Source organism: Leucoraja erinacea, chromosome 29 (assembly GCF_028641065.1).
Source record: "Leucoraja erinacea ecotype New England chromosome 29, Leri_hhj_1, whole genome shotgun sequence".
NCBI classification, from domain to species: Eukaryota; Metazoa; Chordata; class Chondrichthyes; order Rajiformes; family Rajidae; genus Leucoraja; species Leucoraja erinaceus.
In genome coordinates, this window is record NC_073405.1 from 23,899,111 (window position 1) to 23,917,494 (window position 18,384).

General features: G+C 42.9%; 1 protein-coding gene across 3 annotated transcripts in view; it reads left to right on the forward strand.

Moving 5' to 3' along the window:
- LOC129711327 (mesoderm induction early response protein 2-like) overlaps positions 1-18,384 on the forward strand; it is an 85,843-nt gene that overhangs the window by 53,775 nt on the left and 13,684 nt on the right. For all 3 annotated transcript variants that reach the window (XM_055658905.1, XM_055658906.1, XM_055658907.1), the window contains exons 7-12: positions 2,131-2,203; positions 4,500-4,651; positions 5,802-5,883; positions 7,240-7,334; positions 16,180-16,307; positions 16,622-16,749. In XM_055658905.1, the coding sequence (XP_055514880.1) occupies positions 2,131-2,203; positions 4,500-4,651; positions 5,802-5,883; positions 7,240-7,334; positions 16,180-16,307; positions 16,622-16,749 (658 nt within the window). The remainder of the gene's footprint in view (positions 1-2,130; positions 2,204-4,499; positions 4,652-5,801; positions 5,884-7,239; positions 7,335-16,179; positions 16,308-16,621; positions 16,750-18,384) is intronic.

The window sequence follows — 18,384 nt, forward strand, 5'->3', positions numbered from 1 at the left end:
TAACTAACTATTAAATACTGTCAATACTAAGCGCTAGATTTCTAAAATTTCAGAATATTAACTGTACAAATGCCACAGCATTCCTGGTTGAACTTGCACTCTGATCTCCACATTGTTAGCACAGCAGTGTGGGTTATCAGTTTAACTGCTGGACCACCTCCATACCCAATGGAACTGACTCCATATTTAAGTGATTATGATTTATCCTAGGATATATCCAAAAGGTAAATCCAAAGGGCTTCTACAGCTATATTAATAGCAAAAGGATAACGAGGGATAAAATTGGTCCATTGGAGAGACAGAGTTGGCAGCTATCTGCAGAGCCAAAAGAGATGGGGGAGATATTGAACAATTTATTTTCTTCGATATTCACCAAGGAGAAGGATATTGAATTATGTGAGGTAAGGGAAACGAGTAGAGTAGCTATGGATACTATGAGTTTCAAAATAAAAGAAGTACTGACACTTTTGAAAAATATAAAAGTGGATAAGTCTCCAGGTCCTGACAGGATATTCCCTAGGACATTGAGGGAAGTTAGTGTAGATATAGCCAGAGCTATGACAGAAATATTTCAAATGTCATTAGAAACGGGAACAGTCACCGAGGATTGGTTTCTAAGAGTAAACCTAGCAATTACAGACCTGTTAGTTTGACTTCAGTGGTGGGCAAATTAATGGAAAAGATACTTAGAGATAATATATATAAGCATCTGGATAAACAGGGTCTGATTAGGAACAGTCAACATGGATTTGTGCCTGGAAGGTCATGTTTGACTAATCTTCTTGAATTTTTTGAAGAGGTTACTAGGGAAATTGACGAGGGTAAAGCAGTAGATGTTGTCTATATGGACTTTAGTAAGGCCTTTGACAAGGTTCCTCGTGGAAGGTTGGTTAAGAAGGTTAAACTGTTGGGTATAAATGCAGGAATAGCAAGATGGATTCAACAGTGGCTGAATGGGAGAAGCCAGAGGCTAATGGTGGATGGCTGTTTGTCGGGTTGGAGGCAGGTGACTAGTGGGGTGCCTCTGGGATCTGTGTTGGGTCCTTTGTTGTTTGTCATGTACATCAATGATCTGGATGAAGGTGTGGTAAATTGGATTAGTAAGTGCAGATGATACCAAGATAGTGTTGTGGATAATGAAGAGGATTTCCAAAGTCTACAAAGTGATTTAGGCCATTTGGAAAAATGGGCTGAAAGATGGCAGATGGAGTTTAATGCTGATAAATGTGAGGTGCTACACCTTGGCAGGACAAATAAAAATAGGGCGTACATGGTAAATGGTAGGGAATTGAAGAATACAGTTGAACAGAGGGATCTGGGAATAACCGTGCATAGTTCCTTGAAGGTGGAATCTCATATAGATAGGGTGGTAAAGAAAGCTTTTGGTATGCTAGCCTTTATAAATCGGAGCATTGAGTATAGAAGCTGGGATGTAATGTTAAAATTGTACAAGGCATTGGTGAGACCAAATCTGGAGTATGGTGTACAATTTTCGTCGCCCAATTATAGGAAGGATGTCAACAAAATAGAGAGAGTACAGAGGAGATTTACTAGAATGTTGCCTGGGTTTCAACAACTAAGTTACAGAGATAGGTTGAATAAGTTAGGTCTTTATTCTCTGGAGCACAGAAGGTTAAGGGGGGACTTGATAGAGGTCTTTAAAATGATGAGAGGAATAGACAGAGTTGATGTGGACAAGCTTTTCCCTTTGAGAATAGGGAAGATTCAAACAAGAGGACATGACTTCAGAATTAAGGGACAGAGGTTTAGGGGTAACATGAGGGGGGACTTCTTTACTCAGAGAGTGGTAGCGATGTGGAATGAGCTTCCAGTGGAAGTGGTGGCGGCAGGTTCGTTGGTATCATTTAAAAATAAATTGGATAGGCATATGGATGAGAAGGGAATGGAGGGTTATGGTGTGAGTGCAGGCAGGTGGGACTAAGGGAAAAAAGTTGTTCGGCACGGACTTGTAGGGCCGAGATGGCCTGTTTCCGTGCTGTAATTGTTATATGGTTATACAACTTTAAATGCGTAATCTGATTTCCTTAGATGTTCAATTTAAATATTTTGGGTGGAATTTCACAGCCTCTTAAGAGAACTTGCCAAAATTTGTATTTTGTTTTCTTTCAGGAAATTATGGTTGGTCCTCAGTATCAAGCTCCAATTCCACCTTTTATTAGTAAATATAGGCAAAACGAAAAAGGTAAGAATGGGAGGCATTGTGGGTTCCGTCCATATTTGCATTTTTGGCAAATTATTTTCTTGATTCTCTTGACCTACAAATACTTCATACCGTCGATTGATGTGGATAAAAATATTGTTTAGTTATAATATCGAAAATTAAGACCAGGAGCTAGCTTTTGGCCCTCCAAGCATGCTCTGCTATTCAATACAATTATAGCTAATCTTGTTTCTGTTTGGATCCCCTTACTCCTAAATGCCTTTCATATCTGGAAATCTATCCATCTGGAAATCTATCCAACTGGACTTGCTCAGTCTTCTGTCGGAGAGGATTTAACAAGTTTGCCAACCTCAGAATGAAGAATTAGTTTTTTCTCATTGCAATCTTGAATGTCATGGCCCGTCTGCTGAGACTGTGACCAAACAGCCACAGAAAACATCCTTCCTGCATTGAGCCTTTACAGTCCTGTCAGAATGAGATCTCTGCTCATTCGTCCAAACTCCAGTGAGTGCCACCTGGCCATCCCTGTCTCCTCCCAGTTTCACCAACCCAAGAATCATTCAGGGGAACCGTTGTTACATTCCCTCTCTGGCAGGTATGCCCTTTCTTGGGCATGAAGCCCAAAACGCCACAGGATACTCTAGATGTGATCTGCATAATTGTAGCAAAGCCTCCTTATTCCACAACTCAATCCTCTCATAATGCAGGACAAATTTATTTTGCGGGCCAAATATCAACTGCTTGCTGCATATGAATGTCTAATTTATGTAACTGGTGTGCAAGGACACCCAGATCTATTTACTCTTCAACTTCCCCTTATTAAACAATCTTTTTAGCCTCTTTGCTGTATTCTAAGCTGCTCCCAACCTTCAAGCTAGTTGTTTCTGCTAACATTTGTTGTCTCCTATCTGAATCCAAAGCTACTGTATCCTTAATTTCCTTCGGTAAACCATGTTTTTAAAACTTACTATTGTACTGGACAGGAATAAAAACTTGCGATAAATCATTTGTACTTTCTTAAAATTGTATCTACTGTCAATGCATTTATCAAAGTTTCCCTAATCTATCGCGGTCAATTTAAGATCGGAGAAACTAAAAATCCACGCACTCGTTGAATGAATAGATACGTTGCATCTATGAAAATTATTTTGTCTTGGCTCTGTTGCCATATTAGTACGTGTTAGTGGTGTTAATTAATTTTTAGATCTTCCAATTGCTCTTGTAGTAGTCTCTGGTGGAGTTTTGATTTTAGAGTATCATTCTGATTTTATTTTATGTGCCTTTTTTATGTTTCGGGAACTAAGGAGCATACTTAAGAAAGAAATCGGGGGACTAAAAGGGGGACCGGAGTTAGATCTGGCAGATAATATTACGGAAAAGGAGATTATACTGACAAAGTGATTTTACACTTGAAACTTTCAGACGTTCTGAATGAATTTGTATTTGTAGTGCATTTAAAATTTAATGCTGTCAAATATGTCACAGGCATTCTGGGAGAGTAGTTCAACCTGATTTTGGCATCTGATCTTTGTCCAAAGTTGTATAATTCCATCTTTTTAAATGTGACCATTTTTAGTGACTATTCAACAGCAAAACCTCCCCCAAAATTCCATCGTAGACTCATCCTTGAGAAATCTACTAGTTTCCAAATAGCGTAATGTTTCTGCACATGGTGACAGTATCATGCCACCCATGTTCGTGTCTGTGTTCATGCTTGGATGGAATTCAGACTAATCTGATTGTAGACAAGATATCAATTGACACTGTTCAAAAAGAGGATTTTTTTTTTTTAACAAGTTGTAGTCATTTATTGTAACTGAACAGCAATCATCCTAGGAATTAACAAATTCTCTGAATGTTTCTTTGATCTTCACCATTCCTGCTGAGCTAATTTGGCTGCCTGTCAAAATTCAAAGTGGAACATGTTGAAAATGTGAAATAATTGCTGGGAATATTGATTAGGCCAGTCAGCCAGGCCAATCTGTAGAGAGAAACAAGTTAGCTTTTCAGTTTAAGGCCTTTTTCAGAACTGGTTGCACTGTTTGTCATTAATGCAATTACTACATTTTACAAAAAATGCACTGAATCTAAAACACAGGAATATTGGGATGTAAAAGGTGCTAGAACCATGCGTGTTTTATTAGTTAATTTTGCATACTTTTGAGGTATCTTTTTTTTTTAATTTCCTTAGTGTTTAGTTAGACTCTATTGGTAGTTAAACTCCTTACTTAGATTCTACTGGTAGTGGTCGATTTTTTAATGATTGTTATTTGGTATATTTAAATTCTTGCCTTTGTTCCCTCTTTCACACTTACAGTTTATGATAATGAAGACCAGCTGTTATGGGACCCCTACGTTCTCCCAGAAAGACGAGTGGAAGAGTATCTGTACAAGGCAGTAAAGAGATCGAGAGAGGAGAAAATGACAGAAACCTTGCCTGAAGGAATACTTGTGAAAGATAGTGAACAGGTGACTATCATGTCTACACAGATTACCTTCTATATTAAAGTTGAGCTCTTTTCCATATGCTCCTTTCGATTGGCAATCCAAGTTTCATGTGGATGTGATGACCTCCAAAATCTAAATTGTACTTTAATAAATTAATCCCTTGGAAAATTCCTTGACAAGAATAATTTGAGGATAACATGCAAAAAGGGGTTTCTTCTTAACATTTGGCTCTACTTTTGGTCTACTTTGGTTGACACTCAATTTATGTGTGAGGACTTGGAAGAATGCTCATCATCAATAGGAACATTGTGAAACCAATGTGGTTTGGGAACGGCTCTGCCCAAGACGGCAAGACATTCCAGAGGGTTGTGGACGTAGCTGAGTTCACCACACAGACTAGACTTTCCAGCATTGACTCTATCTACACTTCAAGCTGCCTCGGAAAAGCAGCCAACATAAAGACTTGTCCCACGCCGGTCATTCCTCCTTCCTGCTCCTGTCCAGCAGATGGTACAGAAACTTGAAAGTGCAAACCACGTGACTCGGGAACAGCTTCTTCCCCTCTGTTATCAGGCTTCTGAGCGGTCCTTCCGTAACTGAGGGTACTATTCGATTCAACTCTACCTCATTGTGGACATTGGACTTTGTCTCAGGAACTGAATGAAGGTATCTATGTATGATATGTCTGATCTGATGGAAAACATGCAAAAGAAAGCTTTTCATTGTTTTTCAGTACTTGTGACTAGAATAAGCTTAAATCATATTAGAATGGGCTATGTTGATGTAATGGACACTTTGTAGGTTGTGGCTTTAATTGTTAGCATTGTTGAGGGCTACTGGTTCCTGGCTCACTTCATTGTGGGGAGAGCATTTAGTTCGCTGCATCCCGATGTGTGACCTGAAAACATTACTACAATGCCATAGATATATACCTTAGCTTTTAAAGCCAGCATCTGAGTTGCCATTTGTTCCTGATCCTCCTTCCCACTCGTCTTGATGCTCATACTGCTTTCGGATTTTGTTTTAGAAATTTTCTTTTTTTTTTCTTGAAGATATAAAAATAATTTTGGTAGGAGTTTCATGTTTTGTTTATGTTACCTTCCTGGTACTTTTGCAGAATGTAGTACTGCTGTTTCACAAATCAATTTTCTATCTCTGTTTAACTCCATAGGCTTTGTATGAGCTGGTAAAATGTAACTTTAATGCCGAAGAAGCTCTCAGAAGACTAAGATTCAACGTCAAAGTGGTGCAAGGTATGTATCTATTTTTTGTTTTGAATGCCTTGCTATCCACCATTATTACGTAGCTATTCAATAGAAAATGAGTGCAGGAGTAGGCCATTCGGCCCTTCGAGCCAGCACCGCCATTCAATGTCATCATGGCTGATCATCCCCAATCAATGCCCCGTTCCTGCCTTCTCCCCATGTGTCCTGACTCCGCTATTTTTAAGAGACCGATCTAGCTCTCTTGAAAGCATCCAGAGAACATGCCTCCACCGCCCTCTGAGGCAGAGAATTCCACAGACTCGCCACTTTCTATGAGAAAAAGTGTTTCCTCGTCTCTGTTCTAAATGTCTTGCTCCTTATTCTTGAACCTGGTTCTGGACTCAGCCCAACATCGGGAACACATTTCCTGCCTCTAGCACGTCCAAACCCTTAACAATCTTATATGTTTCAATGAGATACCCTCGCATCCTTCTAAACTCCAGTGTGTACATGCCCAGCTGTTCCATTCTCTCAGCATATGACAGTCCCGCCATCCTGGAAATTAAACTTGTAAACCTACGCTGCACTCCCTCAATAACACAAATGTCCTTCCTCAAATTAGGGGACCAAAACTGCACACAATACTCCAGTTGTGGTCTCACCACGGCTCTGCACAACTGCAGAAGGACCACTTTGTTCCTATATTCGATTCCTCTTGTTATAAAGCCCAACATGCCATTCGCTTTCTTCACTACCTGCTGTACCTGCATGCTTACTTTCATAGACTGATGTACAAGGACCCCCAGATCCCGTTGTACTTCCCCTTTTCCCAACTTGACGCCATTTAGATAGCAATCTGCCTGCCTATTTTTGCTACCAAAGTGGATAACCTCACATTTATCCGCATTGAACTTCATCTGCCATGCATCTGCCCACTCCCCCAACCTGTCACCCTGCATTCTCATAGCATCATCCTCGCAGTTCACACTGCCACCCAGCTTTGTGTCTATTCAGGTTAAGATGAGACCTTTACCACCAGTATCTTCCACTTGTCCAAGAATTGAGCAATTTGGACAATTCCAAGCTGCATTTTCTTGAGTCTGAAGAAGGGTCTCGACACGAAACGTCACCCATTCTTTCTCTCCAGAGATGCTGCCTGTCATGCTGAGTTACACCAGTTTTTGTCTATCTTAATTATAATAGAATTGGCTTTATGCTGTTATAACTTGCTGAAGCCTAACATCAGACTATAAAGTAACAGGTTTTGCTACCAAGGGTAAATCTGCGATAACTGCAACATAACTGCTCCTGTACAACTTTGGTTGCAAATGTTTTAACCATGTTCTGCAAATCGTGCAATTTCCATTCTACATTGATAAGGTGCCTTTTTTTTTGTACATGCAGATGAATTGTGTGCCTGGAGTGAAGAGGAATGCAGAAACTTTGAACATGGACTTCGTGTTCACGGGAAAAACTTCCACCTCATACAGGCAAATAAGGTAAAATGAAATGGAAAAAGTTGTGCAGGTGATGGATGTATAAAAATTAAAACAAAACTTTATGGAAATTGTACTACAGTTCAGTCACCATTGCCATCAAGGCGAATAAAGGGCAAGGTTGGAGGACGCTATCAGCACAATGACACAGAAGGTAATGCTTGATGATGTGGATGGAAACCAAAATACCTCGAGAAACATGTGCAGTCACAGAAAAAATGGGCAAAGTCCGCATAACACCGGAGGTTAGGAAGTGCTAGTTGATCATCAATTGAATCCTGCAAACTTCAAGTATAGTTTGGTGGTGGAAAAATCAGTGCAGTCGGTGAGAGAATGGTGCATTTTAAGAAGCCAAATTGAGGTAGGACATGGACAGTAATTGGTAAGGCACTAATGTTGATGAACGGAGCTTTGAGGTTCAAGTTCATAGTGCCATAAAAGGGACGACATATGCAGAAAGGGTGGTGAACAAGGCATATGGTATGCTTGCCTTCATAGGTTGGGGCATAGAGGTTACACTGCGGCTTTACTAAACACTGGTTAGACAACACTTGGAATATTGTGTGCAGTTCCAGTCGTCATACTATATGAATGATGCCATTGCACTGCAAAGAGTGCAGAGGAGATACACTGGGATATTGCCTGGGTAAGATGACTGTAGATATGGGGAGAAATTGGATAGGCTGGGCTTGTTTTCCCTGGAATGAAGGAGGATGAGGTAAGATATGATAGAACTATATATTATACTATAGGGTAAGTAGTCTAAATATGTTTCCCATAGTAGGGGTATCAAGAAGGGATGAAGGAGTTTTTAAGTGGCTTTGAGGGGAAAGATTTTCGATTGATATCTGGAATTTGCTGTCATAGAAGGTAATGGATTAGCATTAACATGGTGGGTTGTGCTGAATAGGTTATACAGAATAGGTGAGGATATGGGATTGTTCTGAGAGGAAGCGTAGACATGGGTTGAATGGCCTTGTTCTGTGGTAAAGATGAAAGATTTGCCCCAAATTGCAATGCTCGAGCAATTTGGCTTATGTGGAAACGAATGGACAAAGGCAGAATATTACATGTTTAAGGATTCTTGTATAAAGAAATATTGGAAATGCTCCAGACGCATCGCACTCTTTTCAGAGATGATAATATCTTAGGCCAATGACTTCTCAGTCTTGGTTCAATTTATTTGTTGTATATTGGATTGGATTTTGTCAACCTTACAGACTGATTGACGTTCTGCAAATTAGTCACCCAGTTGATGTTTAGTTTCTCCAATGATGGGGGGAAGTATTACTGTGAGCATCAAATGTAATGCTCAAAAATGGAAGTGCAAGTAAATTGCTTCACCTAAAAGGAGTTTGTGGGTGGTTTAGTTTAGAGATACAAAGTCGAAACAGGCCCTTGTCCACACTGCCCACCGATCACCAAAACGTTAGTTCTATCCTACACATTAGGGGCAATTTAAAGAAGCCAGGTAACCTAAAAAAGCCTGCACATCTTTGGAATGTGGGTGGAAACCAGAGCACCAGGAGAAAACCCACACGGTCACAGAGAGAATGTACAGTCAGCACCAGTCGTCAAGATCGAACCCGGGTCTCTGGGCACTGTAAGGCAGCAACTCTACCACTGTGCTGCCCTGTCCTTGGATGATAGAAAGGGGAAAAAATAATGAGGCTGGTGTGGCATCACCTGCAGTTGTGTGGGAAATACCTCAATAAGGGGAGAGATTAGTGGAAATGGCCAAACTAAATTGTGGCAAAAGGGATCCTTCACTAACCTGAAAACAGAGAGGATGAATGTGAATAGTGGTCTAATCTTTTTGGCTGAAATTAGAGGATGATCTGGTGATCAGTTGAATATGGAAGCTGAGGGTGAAAGGTGAGGATTGAGGTAACCATTTTCTTGTGTTTATCACAACTACACAACTATGATGAAAGACTGGAATGACTGGGCTTGTATTCATTGGATACTAGAAGGATGATCTTATAGAAACATATAAAAAGTTTAAGGGATTGGACACACTAAATGCAGGAAAACATGTTCGCGATATTGAGGGAGTCCAGAACCAGGGGCCACAGTTTAAGAATGAGGGGTAGGCCATTTAGAACTGAGATGAGGAAAAACTTTTTCTCCCGGTGAGTTGTGAATTTGGGGAATTCTCTGCCTCAGAAGGCAGTGGAGGCCGATTCCATGGATGCATTCAAAAAAGATAGAGCTCTTAGGGCTAGCGGAATCGAGGGATATGGGGAGAAGGCAGGAACGGGGTACTGATTGTGGATGATTTAGCACTGGTAGAACAATGCCTCAACTTCCATCTGGGCACATTAGTTTAGATACAGCATGGAAACGGGCCCACCGAGTCCGTCCTGAACATCGATTGTATTGTATTCAAATTTATTGGCATTGTCTCAATTTGAGACAACAAAATGAATTTCCCTTACAGGCAGTATCATAAAAAATAAAAAAATCATAAAAAAATAAATAAATAAATATAAATAACGGAACATATTAAAAATAAAATTGAAATTGAATTTAAAAAAAAGCACAAACACAGAAAGTCCACGACACAACATAACATAAATGGCACCAAGGTGAGGATGGCACCATAGTCCAGCCAGCCTCCCCTCCGTGTTCATCCGAGGTCGGGGCCTTCCGAGCACCCGCAGTCGCCGCCCCGGGTGGCCTGATGTTCAGGCCCTCACGCCGGGCTGGTGGAACGCCGACGCCGAACCCCGACGGTGAACGTCCTCCTCCTCAACCTCTTCATCGATCACGCTAGTTCCATGTTATCCCACTTTTGCATCCACTCCCTGCACTCCTACAAACCTATTAACCATCTTTTGGAGGTGGGAGGAAGCCAGGGCACACAGAGAAAACCCACACGGTCACCGAGAGAACATGCAAACTCCATAGAGATTGCACCCATGGTCAGGATTGAATCTGGATCTCTGGCGCTGTGGGAGAGCAGCTCGACCAGCTATGCCAACCTAATTGCAGCCAACAAGGCTTAATATCATTTAACCATATTTTCTCTCTCCATAGATAATGCTGGATAATTCCACTGCAATTTGTTTGTCCTTTTCCATCGCAAACTGCTGGTATTCAAAGTGATAGTTACCTTGACAACTTCCTTTTGCAACTAGTCACTGACATTTCCTCTGCTCTTGCCACCCCTCCCATTTTCTGCAATTTAAAATGTGTTTGTTTTCCCACTTTGTCCTGTATCAAAACTGGAAATATTGACCTGAAAGATTGACTCTGTTTCCCCATCCACGGATGAAACCTGATTTGCTGAGTTCCAACATTTCTTTTTGTCGTTTCTTAACAATGTGTGTACAAATTTCAATGGTTGCAGATACCTGAAATTCCTAAATACAGCAAACAAAAAATCGTTAAGGATAAAAGGAATTAGTCAAATAGTCGGATGTAATCAAGAGAGTAAACAGTGCTTTGTTGTCATGTATTGGCAAGGAACAATTATATTCTTGCTTGAAGAAGCTTAATAGACTCCATAAATGCAATAATACACAAATATATAATAATCAATTATACAATAAATTAATAACTGCAATATTAGCTAACCATGATAGTGCAAAACCAAATTCCATAGTACAACCAAAGACAGTCCATAGAAAATTGTAGTTGCTAAGATGGTGGTTAGTTGTTGTGCAGTGTTCAAGAGCCTGATGGTTGCTGGGATGAAGATCTTCTTGAACCAAGTGGTCACGGTTTTCAAGCTCTTTGTACCACCTCGCCGATGGTAGAGACAAGATGAGAGTGTGGTCCAGGCGGTGTATAATAGTAAGATTAAACGAGTACTTACCAGTACGAAGTTTGATCTGTATTTTATGAGGAGTTACGATGAGGGATTACGTGAAGAACCCACCCAGCGCGCAGGCGCGGCATACTTCCAAGCAGCGGTGTGGAATCACAGATAGACACTAGTTGAAGTAAAGATAGTGAAGACCAACGAGACATTAGTCCGAATTTGATCTATATAATGAGGGTGGGAGCGGAGGGCACGTAATCCCTCATCGTAACTCCTCATAAAATACAGATCAAACTTCGTACTGGTAAGTACTCGTTTAATCTTACTATTTTACTTCGGAGTCACGTGAGTGACTACGTGAAGACTTCAAAGGTCTGCGATTTCAAACCGTGTAACAGTTATATCACTCACTGCCGAAAGATCATCGAGGGAGGAAGTGGTAGCTAGAGACCAACAAGTTTGTTTAGTTATAAAAGAAATATTTATTAACTATAACAAAAAAAAAAAAATAGCTCCCATGGGCTTTAAATCATAACTTTGCGGTTTTTAAAACGGTATCCGAAAAGACGTCCTGTTCCATCAGCGGTTTGTTGTAAAATCGTTGGAATGTCGATTCCCTTGACCATCCCGCTGCTCTGAGGATGTGGTCGAGGGGAACCTGCATCCTATCCGCCGCTGAGGTGGACGCTGCCCTGGTTGAATGGGATTTAAAAACATTTGTGTTAATCCCTGCCATGCTGAGGACCTGTTTCAACCATCTGGATAATGTTTGGCTGGTTACCCGTCCAAAAGGCTTTCTGTGGCTAACCCATAAGGCTTTCTCTCTCCCTCTTAGCGTTTGGGTTGTGTCTAGATAATGATGAAGGTGGGTCACCACACACAGCCTAGGTTCTGGAGGGTAAGCCCGGAAGATCAACGGGGAGTTTGATGTACCTGGTCTACTTTGTTTTACCAACCCCGGCATGGTGAAAGTAATGGTATCTGGGGTGGTCACCATGTAGTTCAGATTAAGCTGATGGAGCGACTGAACCCTTTGAGCTGAGACAAGCGCCATGAGCATGAGGGTTTTGTAAGTGGCCTGTTCCAGGCTCAGGGATCCCACCGGAGGCCAACCTCGAAGGTGTGTGAGAACTACACTCACATCCCACATGTGAGTGTATCTAGGTGTAGGGGGTTTGGTATTAAAGATCCCCTTAAGGAGTCTGATGACTAGAGGGTGGGATCCCACACTATGCTGTTCTATCGGCATGAGGTATGCGGACAGTGCGCTCCGAGCCGTATTGATGGCACTGTAGCTCATCTTGAGATCATGGTGCAGGTGGGCCAGGAACTCCAGCACATCCGAGATCGAAGTCGTCGTGTAGGATGTCCCTGCGTCCAGACAGTACTGTTCCCATTTCCTGATGAAGGTCAGGTACTGTTTCTTGGTGGAAAACTCGCAGGGATGCCGACATGGTGGTGATTGTTCTGTCTGATAACCCCAATCCCCGGTAAGGCCTGTTCAAAATCTGGAAACCAGGAGTTTCAATTTTTGGTGGCATGGATGGCTAATGCCAGTTACCGGGTGAGTCAATAATTGGGGGTGGTGTTGAAGGACCATTGGTGTCTCTACCACCATGTCGTGGAACATTGGGAACCATGGTTGGGTAGGCCAGTCGGGCACGACCAGAATGCCAGAGGCTGAGTCTGCCTGAATTTTCTGGAGTACCCGACTGATGAGGCAGAAGGGAGGGAAAGCATAGAAAAAGAAATTTCCCCAGTCCAGCGTGAAGGCATCTACCGCTGCTGCCTCTGGGTCTGGTTCCCAAGCCACATACATGGGTAGTTGGTGATTTAACCTAGACGCAAACAAATCTATATCTGGCGTACCATATTGCTTGATAATTTTAGCAAATGATTTTGGGTCCAACATCCATTCGATGTTGTCGTTGAATTTTCGTGACCTGGTGTCCGCCACTAAATTTAGCTTGCCTGGTAAATAGGCAGCTGATAGCCAAATATGTCTCTCGACACACCATTGCCAGATTATAGCAGTTAATTTGTCGCATGATACTGATTTAATGCCACCCATGTGCTGGATATAAGATACTGCCGTAGTGTTGTCGATCATAATTCTAACATGCACGTGTCGCATACCAGATGCATATGCTTTTAGCCCATAAAAGGCGGCGAGCATTTCCAAAAAGTTAATGCCCAGTGATTGTAGTAGCGATGCCTCTGAGTTAGTCCATCTGCCACCTGTGCTGTCTTTGGAGTTAGTAGCTCCCCAGCCTAAAGCACTGGCATCCGTTGCAATGGTTATGTTAGGATTGGTTACGGTGATAGGACTGTGACTGTGCCAAATATTGTCAACCCACCACTGAAGTTCTGATTTGGCTTCAGCGGGTAAATCCATTTTGCGATCATAATGCCCCCTATGAAGGCGTAATGCATGAGTCCTTGCTCTTTGTAGATTTTGATAATGCAAGGGCCCATGTTGGGCAGCCGGAAATGCTGCTACTATAGAGCCAATAACTCTGGCTACATGCCGTATTCTAGGTTGCGGTGTGGCAATTAAATGGCTACAAGCTTCAATGAGTGAAACTGTTTTGTGTCTGGGCAGAGTGACAGTCATGTGAATCGTGTCAATAGTGAAGCCTAAGTAATCCATGTTAGTAGTAGGCTCCAATATTGATTTATCTGGGTGGAGGATAAAACCCAAAGTTTCAAGGAGTTGTTTAGTGGCTAACACTCCTGCGACAGCTTGTTCCCGTGTTCTTCCTAATATGAGAACATCGTCCAGATAGGCCACTACTAAATGTTTTAGTTCTCTCAATTTCTTCATGGCCACTTTAAGAATTTTCGTAAATAGTCTGGGAGCTGTCGTTAAACCATTGGGCAAAGCTCGGTACTGCCATAGCTGGCCCCTCCAGATAAATTTCAGATATTTAAAGTAATCTTTATGAATGGGTACCAAATAGTAAGCATCTTTGATATCTATGCTTGCCATGTAGTATCCCTTGGAGATCAGTTGTCTGGCAGTGACAAATGTCTCCATTTTGAAATGTTGATACTCAACAGACTGATTGAGTGATGTCAGATCAATAATAATGCGACATCCACCATCTTTTTTGGTTTTGAGAAAAATATTTGATACAAATTCTTGCGGCTCGTGTGTGGTCATTTCTATGATGCCTTTAGCCACGAGCCGATCAAGTTCAGCTTGTCCTTCTACCTTCTCAACTGCCGAGGGAAGGAACACCCTTTGGGGCATGTGCTGAACTGGCGGTTCTACGCCTGGTTTGAATTCAATCTTGTATCCACTAATACTGTTGAGTGTAAACTGATTGTTAGTAAGGGAGCACCAAACATGCTTGAAGAACCTCAAACGTCCCCCTGTTAATACTACACCCTTTGTCTGTGTATGTTGACAGGAACCAGACCCACCTACCTCCATGTTCACTTGTGGGGTCGTTTCCGGTGGGTCTGGCCCAAGGTTGTCCGTGTTGGTGCTGCGGTGGGGCGGCGCATCTTCCCACGGTTCCGCCCTGGGCCCCGCTCTAAAAAAGAGCACTGGGGGTAGTGGGAGGCGGTCACCAGGCTTTCACCAGCTCGGTATCTGCTGGTGGCTGCCGAGGCGTGCGGCCAACTGGGTGTCTTCGCCCTGCTCGGTCCTGGCCCTGCCCTCATGAGGCCTACTGGTTTTGCCGCCTCTTCCAACTCCTTGAGCCTTTTGGCCAGATCCGCACCAAATAGCAGCGCCTGTCGTTCGGGCGCTGGAGCTTTACAGAGGCCGGCATATGTTGGGTTGAGGGCAGGCCTGATGTTGTCCCGCCGTAGGTTGTTTAGCTCATACGTGGTGCTGCACATCAGTGCGAGGGCATCCTGCTGGGGTATGGTCAGGTCTTCATCCCCAACAGACCGAGCAAAGGCGGTGACGGCTGCTGAGTGGAGCTTCAGGACTCGCTGCATTTTGACCTCCTGAGCCCTTATGTGCTGCCCCAGCTGGTTCCAGATCTGCCCATTTACCGTCTTGACCCTCAGCGCCTCGCAATTTTCGGGCGCGATGTAGTTGTCAAGGGCCTGCTGGACAGCCTTGTCCTGCAGCGGGTTGTTGGACAGCCTGTTTATAGTGGCCGCCATTCTGGGTGGCAACACCATCCCAGTTGTTGGTGGTGCCGCATATCGGCCCACTACACCCAGTAGCTCTTCTTCTGGCACGCCTGGCATGCTGACGATATCCTCCGCCTGCCCTTGGGATAGGCCAGCCCAGTCCTGGCCTCCCTTACTGCCCTCGAATATAGAGGGTACAGAAGGGTGTGGAGAGGAGGAGGCCAAAGCCCGTCCTCCTGGGAGATGCCGCATCTCCTCATTAATCATACGCTCGAGGAGCTGCCTCATGCAGCTTATCCGAGCGTCTCTCCTTTTCGGTGGGGGAGAGTGTTCCCGTTCCTCCGAATCATCGGAGGACACCGGCCGGTCGGTTTTCTGTGTCGCCTTCCTCCCTGTGCGGGGCGTTGAGATCTGCAGCACTGGGGGCGGCTCGGTGTCGGGTGAGCGGGAGCGTTGAAAAAGCTCCTCCGCTGCGAGAGGCTGCCGTCCCGCTATGGACCCGTCCTCGGGTGGAGTAGGGCAGGCAGTCCTCCTGGCTGGTCGCTTGCGAGAGGCCATTATTCTCTCTAGCGCGACTCTGTAACAAAAAAGGCACTTACCTGAGGTCTTGCCTTTATGCTGCAGCTGGAGAGCCTGGCTCCAGCTGCTGCCGCTGTTGCACTGCTGACGTAATGCCGCGCCTGCGCGCTGGGTGGGTTCTTCACGTAGTCACTCACGTGACTCCGAAGTAAAATTACACTATTGGGTAATATTTAATGGGTGAAATGCAGAGTCACCAATAATGGTGGGAAGAATGAAGAGAGCCAATATAAAACAAATTTGATGGTACAGAAATTGTATATGGTGGTAATGTAGATAATCAAATCTTTGAAGGTATGGAAAACATTTATTTTCAAAATGGTGCCTTGTGACAGAAAGAATATTTTCATAAATTTGTGCATTTGCTCTGGCTCTTATATTCTGCAATGTTTTTGAACGCTGTGTGACTAGGTACGAACCCGTTCCGTGGGAGAGTGTGTAGCATATTATTACATGTGGAAGAAATCCGACCGTTACGACTATTTCGCCCAGCAAACAAAATTTGGAAAGAAGAAGTATAGCCTTCACCCAGGTGTCTTGTGAGTATTATTTGGATATTTAATTTCAACAAACCATTTTTACCATTTTTATTTAAAAAAAAATAATTTGACTGTTAAAGGACATTGACGTTGGCAAGGTCAAATTCTCATTCGTTTATACATGCAATCTAGACTACCTGATTTGGGTGTTCACTGAACCTTGGGGATTATTTAAACTCTAGTTCAAAATAGGAATCTTGTTTGCCCTTTTGAAATGTTGAGAGCTGAAAATTTTCTATTTATCTTTACTTTAATATTCTGCATTAAAATTGGGTCTCATTTCTCATCTTGCAATTTTCTTCCCCTCTTGAAAGAGATTACATGGACCAGGATTTGGATGGTATTGAGAGTGAAAGTTGCAGCCGAGCTCCAAGCTCTCCACCCATCTCCTCCACGACCAGCAGACTAGACTCTGAGCAGGAGTCTATGCTTCACAACTCAGGTAATCCCACTGCCCTGCAGTAGTTTTTTAAGTTCTAAATATAATTATTTATCATGCCGAGATTTTGGTGAACTTTGGAATACAGTTATTGACTTGAGAATTATGTATTTTTACTGTTTATTGTTAGTTTTAATGTACAGTGCATTGAGAAAGTATTCAGACCCCTTCACCTTTTCCACATTTTGTTACATTACAGCCTTATTCTAAAATTGGTTACAGTCATTTTTTTTTATCATCAATCTACGCACAATACCTCATAATATAAAAGCGAAAACAGGTGTTTAGTAATTATTGCAAAATAATTAAAAATAAATAACTGAAATATCACATTTACGTAAGTATTCAGACCCTTTGCTGTGACTCTCAAAATTGAGCTTTGGTGCATCGTGTTTCCATTGATTATCCTTGAGATGTTTCTACAACTTGATAGGAGTCTACAAGTGGTAAATTAAATTGATTGTACATGATTTGGAAAGGCACACACCTGTCTATATAAGGTCCCACAGTTGACAGTGCATGTCAGAGCAAAAAACAAGCCATGAAGATGAAGGAATTGTCTGTAGCCCTCCGAGACAGGATTGTGTTGAGACACAGATCTGGGGAAGGGCATAAAACATGTTTTGGAGCATTGCAGGTCCCGAAGAGCACGGTGGCCTCCGTCATTCATAAATAGAACTTTGAAACCATGAGGACTCTTCATAGAGCCTGGCCAAACTGAGCAATCGGGGGAGAAGGGCCTTAGGATAGAGACTTACTAACATATTCAGGGAGGTGACCAAGAACCCGATGGTCACTCTGACAGAGCTCCAGAGTTCCTCTGTGGAGATGGGAGAAACTTCCAGAAGGACAACTATATCTGCAGCACTCCACCAATCAGGCCTTTATTGTAGAGTGGCCAGACAGAAGCCTCTCCTCAGTTAAAGGCACATGACAGCCCGCTTGGAGTTTGCCAAAAGGCACCTAAACAAGATTCCCTGGCCTGATGAAACCAAGATTGAACTCTTTGGCCTGAATGCCAAGTGTCACGTCTGGAGGAAAACAGGCACCGCTCATCACCTGGCCAATACCATATCTACGGTGAAGCATGGTGGTGGCAGCATCATGCTGTAGGGATGTTTTTCAGCGGTAGGAACCGGGAGACCAGTTGGGATCGAGGTAAAGATGAACGGAGCAAAGTATAGAGAGATCCTTGATGAAAACCTGATCCAGAGCATTCAGGACCTTGGACTGGGGCAGATGTTCACCTTCCAACAGGACAACGACCTAAAGCTCACGTCCAAGACAACGCAGGAGTGGCTTTGTGACAAGTCTGTGAATGTCAGTAAGTGGCCCGGCCAGAGCCCGGACTTGAACCCGATCGAACATCTCTGGAGGGACCTGAAAATAGCTGTGCATCAACACTCCCCATCCAACCTGAGAGAGCTTGAGAGGATCTACAGAGAAGAATGGGATAAATTACCCAAATACAGGTGTGCCAAGCTTGTAGCGTGATACCCTAGAAGACTTGAGGTTGTAATCACTGCCAAAAGTGCCTCAATAAAGTACTAAGTAAAGGATCTGAATACTTATGTAAATGTGATATTTCTTATTTATTTTTAATTATTTTGCAAAAATTTCTAAACACCTGTTTTCATT